Source organism: Choloepus didactylus, chromosome 5 (assembly GCF_015220235.1).
Source record: "Choloepus didactylus isolate mChoDid1 chromosome 5, mChoDid1.pri, whole genome shotgun sequence".
In the NCBI taxonomy this organism is placed as follows: Eukaryota; Metazoa; Chordata; class Mammalia; order Pilosa; family Megalonychidae; genus Choloepus; species Choloepus didactylus.
This window is the reverse complement of record NC_051311.1, coordinates 151,821,740-151,834,876: the sequence shown is the minus strand read 5'-3', so window position 1 is coordinate 151,834,876 and position 13,137 is coordinate 151,821,740. Positions and strand designations below refer to the sequence as shown.

Sequence of the window (13,137 nt, the reverse complement as noted above, 5' to 3'; positions counted from 1 at the left end):
AAAAATAAGCACCTTCTCCTTCCTTGAATGCCAAGCCAAGTAGACTGATGCCTCCCACCTTTCTCTGGGCTCCCAGAACCCCACTGGGAGTGGGGAATACTGGATCTTGGTTCATTTTGCTACTGACATATCACAATTGTGAAGTATCAGCTCTGTAGGTTTGCCATAGGCTCCCGAGCTGTTTCATTTGGTCAACCATCAGTTTCTCAAGGCAAGAGCTTACAATCCTAATGGACTTGTGGGGAAGCTCAATGGTGGGCATTGCCCAGTCTCAGTAACTTTTTCCTGCTAATCCAGACAGGAAAAGTTCCAGGTGGCTGCTCTGAGAGTTGGCATATGACGTCATAATTTATACCATCGATCTCTTTCTGACTCTTGGGACTCTGGCAAATTACATGTCTTCGTGTTGGATTGGTTTGGAATTTAATCATGCATTATTTTCCATCCAATTAAATTATTTATCAATTTGATTTAACATGTCACTGCTTAGAAAGTCAGATTTTCACTCAGACCACACATAAACTCATGCCTATGGAACTTCAGGCCAACTTTGCTGGGATCAACTGATTGAATATTAAGAATTCATTATGCATTGCTCTTTTAATCTAGCTTGGATTTTGGTAAGCAGAGGATACTTACTTTCTCAACCCAGACCTAGGAAAATGAGGTGGATGGTGATATTTGTCTCACCTAACTCTGCCCCATTTGGCCCACTTTTCAGCCCAAGATACTGATTTTTATTCCTTCCTACTGTCTTTTCTTTTCTCGGGCACTGAGATGTCCTTCCTTCTAATTTTACTTCCTCAGGCTTGAGAGCTAACCTAACAGAGAAAGTCATTGATCTGTTAGTGCAGGAAAGAAACTGAAATCACCTAGCTCAGGCATTAGCAACAACAGCCCACGGGCCAAATCTAGCTGGTTGCTAGTTTTTGTACAGCCCATGAGCTAAAAAAATTTTTTTTCCATTTTAAATAGTTGGAAAAAAAATTTTAAGAATAATATTTTATGACACATGAAAATGATAAGAAATTCAAATTTCAGAATCCATAAATAAAGTTTTATTGGAAAACAGTTATACCCATTTGTTCACATATTGTCTGTGGCTGCTTCTGTACTTCAGCGGTGGATGGAGTTGAGTAACTGCAAGAGACCTCTTGGCCAGCAAAGCCTAAAATAATTACTACCTGGGCTTTTTGTAGAAAGAGTTTGCCAACACCTGATCTAGTTCATCACTGTAATTTTGCAGATTAGAAAATGAAGGCCCAAAAAGGTGAATTGGCCTGTTCGATATCACACAGCTCATCAGAAATCGGCTGGGGATGCATCTTCTGATACCCAGCTTGTTGCTCGTTCCAGTGTAATAAAAAGTCTGCCCTAAGATGAGCCCTCTGTGAGCACTCCTTGCAGAGGTCAAAGCAGCTTTTTAAAGGAAAGTAAATATTTAGACCACGAGGACATACGAAGTCAATTGTGAAGTCCATGATTTCTTAGAATTTTAATTTTCAATTGAAACATAGCCCTTGGGAAATTTTTCAGCTTCAGGTGCATTTGAACTGCCTATATAGGCAGAAGATGTCACTGTATTTCTTTGTAGTAACTGATTACTTGGACTCAGCATCTGGGCTGTAAAGACAAGGGAACTGGACCTGGACCCTGGACTCCTGGGTTATAGAATCTCATTTCATAGGAAAATAACTCATGGTTGCAATCCAAGTTTGGACACAAGAGCAGTTTCAGAAAATTATAAAAGCATATTAGATGGGGCTTCTCTCTACTGTAAGAGGGCAGAAAGGGAAAAGGGAAAATTCCCGAGATGCCAACCTTCCTGAAAGTGAAGTTGCTTTAACTGTTGAGTGTAGGTTCCTCCCCATCTTCCCCATGAGGAGACAATCCTAGGCTGTTAGTGTTTGCTGATCTGCACCAGATTCCCCTCTCCTGGAAATTTCAGACATTATCCCAGATGCAAAGCTAGGTGAGTCTTGGTGAGGTGTACTTTGGAAATGATTTTGAATTTTTCCAATCGTTGCCTTCACGGCTCACTCTCAAGTCTCCCTCCCCTGCTAAAAAGCAGACCCCTCAACTCAGGGAGTCCATCCAGTTGAAACCTCCAATTTCCTATCCCATCCAAAGCCTCCCCCAGTCACTAGCTAGGTGCAGAGCCTTGGCAAGGATGAGAGGAGACATGGGTGAGGGTTGACATTTTACTCTTCCTCTGCCACCCTCACATTAAAGAGCCCAGGTCTTGGTTTGCCTTCAGGACATGTCTTTACTTACCTTCTAGAGTCTGACTCCTCCAGTGTGTTGGGGAGAAGAAGAGGGGAAGGGACAGGTTTCTTGTATCACTGTTCGCCATTGGAGCCTCCCCCTGTTGGTTGTCTCCATTTCCCCAGCTAATACCAATTGTGCCTGATGCCCTCCTCCTGGGGGGCCGGCATCCAAGTGCTGGCTCTCTCGTGAGGTATGTGAGTTCTATCTAGGAGTACAGCCCACAGACTCTGCTGCTGGGGACCTGGCCCAGCATGCTGAGCTTTAGGTAGACCAGCAAGCTAGCCCAAGCTTGGCTACCTTGATGGTGTACGTTTGACCCACAGGAAACCCAGGCCTTCTTAATAGCATGCCAAGCAGCGGCAGTGCAAGTACCACCTGCCTCTGCCTGGCCAGTCCCTCCTGCTTTGCATGTTCCTTAAAGACGGCAAGTTCTGTCCTGCTGCAAGTGCTTCTGTTCCACCTTTCTGCAGTAGTCTTCTTTTCTTCACCTCCCTGCCCTTACCTCCATCCCTGCACAATCAGAGCCTTGGCAAAGATGAAAGGAGACACAGGTGAGGGTTGACATTTTACTCTTCCTCTGCCACCCTCACATTAAAGAGCCCGGGTCTTGGTTGTCTCCATTTCCCCAGCTAACATTCCTGGGGCTCCACTCATCCCTCAGGTCCTTTTTTAAAATGCCACCTCATTTGAGAAGTTGACCCTGACCCTGATGCTCCTCGGTGTTTTAGGACCCCCTATTACATGTTTTATAAAACTGTGCTATTTCCCTTCATAATGCTTATTACCACCATAATTGTATAGCAATTTAAATAATTACCCATTTCTCCCCAGTAGATTGCCATCTCCTCTCTCATTCCCCAGCTCTGGGCCTGGCACAGCCACACTCAACACATACTTTGCAAACCCATGAGCGATAAATGAAATGTTGTAATCACGGTGTATTCCTTTTATTCCACCACCAAGATAAGGGTCACATTTGGAGATCTTTCAAATCCTTTTGAATTCTTGATAGTCTCTTATTTTAATGTAATGAAATTCCTTGCGTTAAATTCTTACAGTATGAGTTGCTAGGTGAAATGAAGTTGAAACGAGATAAGCACGAGCATGGAGTATAATTTCTTTGGTCCAGTGGAAGTTCAGCTGGCCACCTTAGTCAAATCAATTCTACAAAGATTTACTGAGTGCCTGCAATGTCCCAGGAACACTGGCAGTTGCTGAGAGTAGGAAACTAAAAAGACAGAGATCCTGGCTGACTTCAAGGGGCTGGCTCAGCACGAATTGTAATTCAGTTTCCCCAGTTTTAACTTTTCCTCCCTCCTTTCCTCCCTTCTTTTCCTTTAATTTTTATGAATCCAAGAGACTCAAATTTTATTTCCAATGACTTGTAAAACTGAATCAAGAGCAATTTTTATGGCATGGTTGTGTGTGCTCATTTCTTTGTCTCCCTGGAAAGGAGAAGTCATAGTCTCTGTCTGTGTGACCTGAGCTTTGTTTCAGAGCCTGGGCTTTGGCACACATTTGGGAAGGTCCTGGGTAATGTGAATGGACTACAAAAGCATAAAGCTAAATGTTCATTTTGTTCTCTGCCCAGCACATCTGTTCTCTTCATATTATGTGCACCATTCTAACTTTTAAGAATGAAGGATAAAGTTTAGAAACTTAAAAAAAAAAATTGCCATGGAGATGCTATACCACTGTGAAAATGAGTGATGTCATTTAGTTTTCTTGTTGTTTCCAGAGCTTTGGAAAAGATGGTGGTTGTCTTCTTGTGCATGTACCAGGGATGTACCACTGGCTCTGCATCACATCCAGTTGCACAAGGGAGAGGATAGTCAATAATGGTTTCCTTGCTCTTACCCAGTTTTAAACTGTAGAAACAGCACAAAACAGCAGTAGACTCCCTGGTGGAGTTATTGGGAAAGGCTGATTGTGAAGGTGGAATTTTATCCTCAGTCCCTCATTTTGGAGCAGAAAGTTCATTAAATATTGCATTAACAGCTGTGCGGTACCTGGCACTGAAGGGGGGCTTCCACTTACTGCACCGATTCTGAGTGAGGTGTTTCCTGTGGATGTTTGAGAAACATGTTTGCCAAAGCTTTAAATTAAGGCACGTAAAATGTGGGGTGAGCAGAGAATAAAAACCAACAGGATCAGTGCAGGACCCACATTTCCTCAGTAATCCATAACCGGACATCTCAGTCATGTACTCAATTTATTGAAATTGACCATAATTTGAGCCAAAACAAAGAACCTTCACTTCCTTTGATGTGACTGTAGATTTCTCATGTCCCCTAATTTTTTAAGGCACTTGATGTGTTAATTCAAGGAACTATATGAAAAATGATTTGAAAAATTTGAATTAATGGGGAATTGAGGGAAATTCATCTTCATTTTAAAAACTGAATTAATAGAATTTTAGAGCCAGAATGGACATTAGAAACTAGTTAATCCATTCCTGTATTTTGCACGTGCAGGAAACCAGGATCTGAAGAAACTATATCATTTATTGAAGATCACATAGTCTTCTTACTCGGTATCTACTTCTTTGCCTTGTGGTTCTTATTCAAGAAGAAATCCCACTAACCTAACTGAAGTTTAGTTTGAAAAAGGACCTCAATTTTTCTTGCCTCTTATTACAGAACAGTGTACACGGTGTACGTGTGTGTGTGTGCGTATTCTCCTTTTAAAGTTGGAGCCTCGGTGCTAACCTGGAGCCTAAAGAGCTTTAGAGCTGAGAGCTCCTCTGCAGTCGTTTAGCCTTGATCCCCACTTGGCAGATAAAATATTACGACAGGGCAGAGAAGACAAGAATGGCTTCCCTGTTTTACAACCAGCAAGTGGCAGAACTCAGGATTGAACTCTGCTCTTTGAATGCCTGATGCAGTTCTTTTTTTGGAGTTCCACATTTCCTCTAAATAGCGTCACTCCTGCTGGTTGGGAAGTATACATACCCAGTTAGCAAGAGAAGAATTTACTCAAGAAATACACGAACTAAAATAATATCTGTAATGTGGCAGATTTAACTTATATTCTTTAGGCCTTAAGATTGTGGCATTTTTTGCATTCCCTTCCATTTTCTTCAGAAATGAGTATAATTCATTTCCGTTTTATTTGTGTCTCTCTTTTTCCAAACCCAGCATATAAATAATGACCACATCCACGGAGAGAAGAAAGAGTTTGTGTGCCGGTGGCTCGATTGTTCGAGAGAGCAGAAGCCCTTCAAAGCCCAGTATATGTTGGTAGTGCATATGAGAAGGCACACGGGAGAGAAGCCTCACAAATGCACTGTGAGTATGGCAGTGGGCTGCCGGGAATACGCTTAGGGTGTCGCCTCACCCGTGTGGGCATCAGGATTTGCCCTGTGGATCCTTCGTCATGCTGAACATTCCAGCTCTGGGAGGCATGGTGGGTGGCATGGGACATTGTCCGGTGATAAATGGCTGGGTTTTTAGAGCGGTTTCTGAGGAGGAGTGGAGGTGTGGCTCAGGCTGTGATGGAAGGTTCTACAACCTGTGTTGTCCAGCTCAGAAGCTGCCAGTTCCATGTGACTCTTGAGCACTTGAAATGTGGCTAGGGCAACCAGGGAACTGAATTTTTTAATTTAATTTAATTTTTATCAATTTAAATACTAATATAAATAGCCCCCACATGGCTGGTAGCTACCGAATTAGACAGGGCAGGTCTGGAGGGGAAAGTGGCAGGTGGCAGCTGGGACTCACCTCCGGCCCTAGGAATGCCCTCAGCGGCCAGGGCCCACCTCAGCGTGCATTGCTAACTGCATCACAGGGCTCAGAGGCAGAGAGACGCCAGCTTCCTACTTAAAAAGTTTAGGCTGGATTTTTAAAAAGGTAATCCTTATACTTAGTCTTTAAAGTATTCCCCTTGGCTTTTTCTGAGCAGTCCCCATGGTATAGGGAGTGCACGGGCATCCTCACGATGTTAAACCTTCTTTCACTGAAATACCTCTGAGGAGGTGCCCTGGGCATGGCTTAGTTTCTGGTACTTTACATCTTAAAGGCCCTTTACAAACATGATCAAATTCCATGCCTTTGTATGGATACAAAGCCATATTAATGAACTTTGTGCTGAATCTGAAATCAGTGGGAATTCCAGGAGATCAATGAGCAGATAATGAAGCCCATTGTCCACACTGAGCGGTCCATTTGAAACAAAAAAAAACAAAAAACCTCAGGACTTTTACTAGCACTGAAAATGCTTTATCTTGAACGGCACTGAGCCACATCTGAATCCCAATAAATGCAGAGTTTAGTGGACTTTTGTTACGTGGTTTTGAAAAGCTGCTGATCCTCGAATGTCAGTTTTTCATCCGCTTTCAAGGAGTGTTGTACAGTCTACTATTGTGTGGCATAATCCAGATTTACCTGTTGTCCTCAGTTTGAAGGTTGTACAAAGGCCTACTCCAGACTAGAAAACTTGAAAACCCACTTGAGATCCCACACTGGAGAGAAACCGTATGTCTGTGAGCACGAAGGTTGCAACAAGGCTTTTTCAAATGCCTCTGATCGCGCCAAGCACCAAAATAGAACACATTCCAATGAGGTAAGTCTTCTGCATGAAAGAGCTCTTGGGGCTGAGGGCTCTTGGGTGGAAACAAAGAAACTGCACAGGGAATACAAATGGAAAGACTGGATGTGTTCAGCCATCACTTCTCCTGGCTGTTCCTAGCCCAAGCAGGGATTAAAGTTGCAGGGGAAATTCGAGCTTGATGCTTTGGAAGTGGGGCTGATAACTCCACCTGAGTTGGATAAAAGGGAACTTCTTAAAATTCTTGGCAACCTTAGTTCCATGCTGTTCAGAACTGCCACCTACTGGTCAACCAGTGGGAGCATGTAACTTGGCATTCAATCCAGTTGCTCTGTCCCAAATAATATGAATCCATGCAAAGGTTGACACTTTGAGCATTGAGGAGGGGTTCAGAAGCAGCATGTCGACGACAGCTGTCAGTTTACTGCTCAGGCAGCCACTTCTATTAGCTTTCCTCAGGTGGTATCTTCAAATGCACTCATCAAAACAGATGTACACAGAGCAACCAGTGCTGCCTAGTTTCCAGACATTCTAAATTCCAAAGGATCTTGAAGGATACCCTCAGAGTGGTTTCTAGTCAATTATTTAAAAATAATGCATTGAGTGACACCTTATGATAGTGAAGGGTTCCTGCTCTGTTGATGTTTTTTATGTAGTTCTCCCAAATTATGAAGAATGGAGATGATTTCAAATTCAGTCTGCTGAAGTTTTAGTGCATGTCTGCCTTCGTAACTCCAACTTCCCCTTGACAGTTGAGCTCAGATTCCGATTTCCACATGAAGCCTTCTCTTGAACTAATCAAGATATTAATAGAAAGGCTCCCCACATTTTGGGTAGAAATTGGATGGCTAGCCAGCGATTTCCTACATGAGGTATAGTTCTGCCCACAAAGCATGTCATCAGTTTGCTTCAGATATGTTAAGAGGAGGACAATCTTGCATACATAAAACCGTGGAGTGGCTGTCATTCGACCTTACCAGATGCAGGGAGAGTCTCCTCATGCTGTTTCAGAGAGACAGCTGGGGAGAGAACATCCTCCAGCAAAAACAAAATGAGCCATTCGGCTCAAAAGCCAATTAGCTTTAAGGTGGCAAAGATGGTCCTTACCGTGTTTTCTTTCTGCTAAAGGGATAGAACAGAAACATCTCTAACAGGATTAGGCACACCCTGTAAGTCACACTCCCATAAACTCACATATGTCCACATATGCAAACTCTTTTTGAGAAGGTCATGATGGCATAAGGAAGCTCAAGTCATTTGGAATCTCATCTCACCCGTGAATGCTGGAAGACATTTCAGGGGAGTTTGAGCAATGGTTGCATTATCTGTAGTACTTGTTTTGTTTTGTTATGTTTTTACAGAGTTAAGTAAATAGACAAAAAGAGTGAGAAAGACAGAGTGGACACTATTTATTGGATATGTATAACATGCAATAAGTAAAATAAGTAATGGAGGCCTTTCTCACAAGTCAAGGCCCACCCAAGGGAAAGATTAGGTCTGCAGAGCTGACATACACAATGAGGATTACTGCTTCCTACCTCTGTGTCCCCAAAGAGGGAGTGAGATGGACCTTTGGAACTGCTTCTAGGAAGTGGATCTTCCCCCTGACCTATGTGTAGTTGACCCCTGGAGCTGGGGCAGAGCAGAATGCCCCATCCTAGTTAATCCAAACAGGGAGAGGAGAAAGGGCCTGAGTTGAGCATGCTAACTTGCATTTTTAAAATTTTTTATTTTTTAATGCATTTTTTATTGTGAACTTTGACATATATACATAACAGTGATACCTTTCAAGGTATGATCTAACAAGTAGTTAGAGAGCACATTGCAAAGAATGTCATTGGTCACAGTTCCACAACTTTAGCTATTTCCATTATAGTAAAGTATAACATACATACAGAAAGGTGTTACTTTCGATATACAGCTCAACAGGCAGTTATATAGGTAATTGCAAAACTGTTATGGGTTACAGTTCCACAGTTTCCGTTCTTTCCTTATCATGCAATATAGGGTACATACAGAAATGTGAAGACTTTCAAAGCACAATTTGAAAGTACTTGTTTTGCGCAAAATCATATGGGGTCTAGAATAGGCAAATACAAAGAGACAGAAAGTATTAGCATGTTGCCCTCCGTTTTATCCCTCAGAATCACATCTTTCTTGCAAGACCCAACTAAAATGCTTCCTCCTAATTAAAACACTGTTCTAGTTTGCTATTGCTCCCAGAATGCAAAACACCAGAAATGGATTGGCTTTTATAAAGGGGGTTTATTTGGTTACACAGTTATAGTCTTAAAGCCATAAAGCATCCAAGGTAATGCATCTACAATTGGGTACCTTCACTGGAGGATGGCCAGTGGCATCTGGAAAACCTCTGTTAGCTGGGAAGGCACATGGCTGGCATCTGCTCCAAGTTCTGGTTCAAAATGGCTTTCTCCCAGGACCTTCCTCTCTAGGCAACAGTTCCTCAAAAATGTCACTCTTAGTTGCTCTTGGGGCGTTTTTCCTCTCTTAGCTTTTCGGGAGCAAAAGTCTGCTTTCACTGGCTGTCTTCAAACTGTCTCTCATCTGCAGCTCCTCTCTCAGTTCCTGTGCATTCTTCAAAATGTCCCTGTTGGCTATAGCAAGCTCGCTCCTTCTGTCTGAGCTTAAATAGTGCTCTAGAAAACTAATCAAGGCCCATGCTGAATGGGCAGGGTCACACCTCCATGGAAATTATCCAAAATCAGAGTCATCACCCACGGTTGGGTGGGGCGCATCTCCATGGAAACAAAGAATTACAATCTAATCAACACCGATACATCTGCCCACACGAGATTACATCAAAGATAATGGTGTTTGGGGGAACATAATACATTCAAACCGGCACAAAACACTATTTGTTGATTGCTTATTATGTACTATGCATTGCAAGACATACTTCACATAAATCATCTTACTTGACATTTACTGAAACCCTGTGAACTGGGCATTATACCCATTTTACAGATAAGGAAACTTAATAACTGATGCCTGCCATTATCACCTCAGCTAATAAATGGTTCTCCTTCGGTCCACATTCTGGAGGAGCTGTGGGGGAGGGGGAAGGGGAAGGAGGAATGAAGAGTGGCTGTGAATAGGTATGGAGTTTCCTTTTGGAGCAATAACAATGTTCTAGAATCACATAGTGGTAGTGAAAATATTACACTTTAAAAAGGTGAATTTTATATGTGGATTATAGCTCAAGTTAAAAAATTTTGGGGGGTCTGCTTAAACAGAATTTAGTTAATATATTTAATTACATTTCATATATTGAGTTACAATTTTGACTAGCAATTTAGAAGATATTCCTTCCTATAAATTTCAGGCCAAGACTCTTTCCTGTTTTCATGGAGAAAAATTGGTTAGTGGATATATTAGGATTAGCACTGTGCACATGTAAATGTACTTACTGAGCCTTTTACTTTTTATGGTCTTAATATATGCACACATGTCCTGTTTGCTTTGTGTGTTATAGTTGAGCATGTGTTCTTTGAAGTAAAATGTGAAATGTTATATGAGAGTTTAATATCCTTTGTTAAATTAAAAGATTCTTGGTCAATAATATCTTTCACCAAGGTTCAAACAATTTACTTAAAATAAATGATTAATCTGAATCCTGAACACATAAATAAAATATCATTCACAAACACGTGAATCATATTTCTCTATTGTCTGTGCAAGGCTTGGGGCTTGCATATGCACGATGGGCCATTTCAGATACATCAAAATTAAGTTTTCTAGGAAATTCGGATTTGTGTAGTCAGATAGCCCTACATGAATCCAAGTATTTTCTTTTGTTTATTTGTTCCTTCATTCACTAAACAAGTACTGATAACTAGCTGTAGGTCAATCCCTGTGCTATTCTAGGTATGGCAAAGAATAAAGTGAACCTGAACAGGAAAGTAGTAATCCCCATCCAAGGAAAGGTCAGTCTGTCACGTCTCCCAATCCCTTCAGCTGCCCCCACATGTGGCCTCTGATAAGACCCCCTACTCCAGACCACACACTTCAGGCTCCTCTCAAAGCTACCACTCAGCAGTCTTCCCTGAACTCTGATTTGATTGCATTTCCCTCGCCAGAAAGGTCCAATGGTCCCACCTTGCCAAAGGGGAAAGAAAGCTTAGGCTCCTTAGCCTTTATGCCCAATTCCTGTTATAATCTGTAACGCTTGCTCTTCTGGTCTTTGGAACCTTCCAGTGTGCATCCAGGTGTGCAGCTGCAGCACCATCACCCAGGCCACTTCTTTTTTTTGGCATCCTCTTGTCCTCAATTTTATCCTTCAGAATCGTATCCTTCTTGCAAGACCCAACTAAAATGTTCCCTCCTAAGTAAAACACTTTATTGATTGCTTATTATATGCCGTGCATTGTGGGACGTACTTCACATATATTATCTTACTTGATATTTACTGAAACCCTGTGAGCTGGGTATTATACCCATTTTACAGATAAGGAAACTTAATAACTGATAACTGCCATTATCATCTCAACTAATAAATGGTTCTCCTCTGTCCACATTCCCAGGCAGCTTTCGCATTTTGTACTGTAAGTAATGACGTGGGTGTCTTCTTTTTCCTACAAGATTGCATATTCCTTGAGGTTGATTCCTATCATACACAGCTTTGTGTTCACAGTCTTGCAGATAGGCAGTATCATTAAATTTTATTGAAAAGCTTATTTGGATACTTTCTACAAAGTCAGTAGACAAAGTATCAAAAGCTTTCACAAAGTGTCTCTCAGCGCAGTGAATCAAAAAGCTAAGGACAAAACCAAAAGCTGAATATGTAGAACACAAAAAGCGAGTGACTTAAGTCTGACGGTATTTACCTTAGCTTACAATTACATTTCATTTTCATCATTAATCACAGCAAAATTGGAGGTGGGGGGGTTGGCAAGCTGTGTCATTGGGTTAATGTAGTGTTGGGGTATTTTTGTTTTGCTTGGGTTTATTTGGAGGAGGAGGGAAACGTGTTTTTGTTTTCGTTTTTGTTTTTGTAAAGCATTAATTTCCTGAACCTGGGTTCTTACAGACTTTTGTAGGCAGACATGGGATACATGGGCACACATGAGCTGGTAGGTGTTGTTTTTCCTGGAAACACAGGAGCTGATGAATTATTTCTAGAGTCATTACCCATCTAGCTGTGGCCTCATTTCTAGGCTGACGTATAATATCCAAATGCATATATTGATAGAAAAAACAGCTCTGCACACCTATAGTGCTAGTCTGGCTCCATGCTCCTTCTCTCTTCCCCATCCATTTGCATTTGCCCCATCCATCCCAGCTGCCTGCTGATGGAGCAAGATTCCGAGCACAGGGCTGATCCCAGAACATTGGAAGGTAATAATCCTGATCGTCAGAGCCTTTCTTCTGTCCCTAATGCACAGAAGGTGATGTGCTCATTTCATTCTATATATGTGCTGCACATCACATGGGCTCCTGAATGGAGGTAATTCATAGTTAATGGGAGTCAGTTCTACTCAAAGGAATCTCAAATTTGCAGGTAAAGTCTCTCAAGATAATTTTAGGAATCTTTACCTCACTGCATTTGGACATTTCAGCATTTTAGATGGCGCTCAATCTATTCTTGGGCTTTTAGTAAAAAAGCATCGTTTTAGACACATGCATTCTACAAGACAGGCCATCTTTTGTAATATAATGGATGCATTATATTAATCATGCTTTTTGTGATTATTGCTTACCTAATAGTTCATCTTCCAGTATGCATAGATATAAATGTATATTCATACAGGCATCCATGAATATATTATATTTCAAGCCGAGTAAATGAAATCTTAGTTACAACTCTGGTCATGAGCAAATGGCAGCAGTTATGTGATTGCAGTAAATGTTCAGCTATAAGTAAACATATAATTTTTTATAACTGTCTACAGGTTTGATCACTGGCTCATATAGAAAATGAAATTAGCATGAAGTAATTTCTAGACCTCGGTACCAACTCAGGGAGAGAGTTCCAACCAGGGCTCCTTGCCCCCACACACCATCCAGCCCTTGAGTTTGTGAATGAGTTTTCATGATGGTCCATGTTAGGGCTTCATGACTGTGAAAATCAGGAAGTCTCTGGATTTTTTGAGCCCTGAACATCCCCATGCAGCTGTAGTGCTACCCAAAAGAAACTTACTGTAGTGACTCTGAGATGGAGGAGCACGTAAGCAATCTTTTCATCATGCTTATGTTTAAATGGTCCGTTTTCAAAGGAAAGCAGATTGATATTATATCTGAGAACCAGGATATTTATTTCTTCACATAGGCTCTCCTGAGATGTATATAACTTCCTTCTGACTCGAT

The 13,137-nt window shown here is 41.6% G+C and overlaps 1 protein-coding gene across 1 annotated transcript in view; it reads left to right on the top strand.

The window, feature by feature from the left end:
• Positions 1-13,137, top strand: part of GLI3 (GLI family zinc finger 3) — a 274,283-nt gene that overhangs the window by 252,258 nt on the left and 8,888 nt on the right. The window contains 2 exon segments of the mRNA XM_037837138.1: positions 5,406-5,555; positions 6,664-6,828. Of these exon segments, the coding sequence (XP_037693066.1) occupies positions 5,406-5,555; positions 6,664-6,828 (315 nt within the window).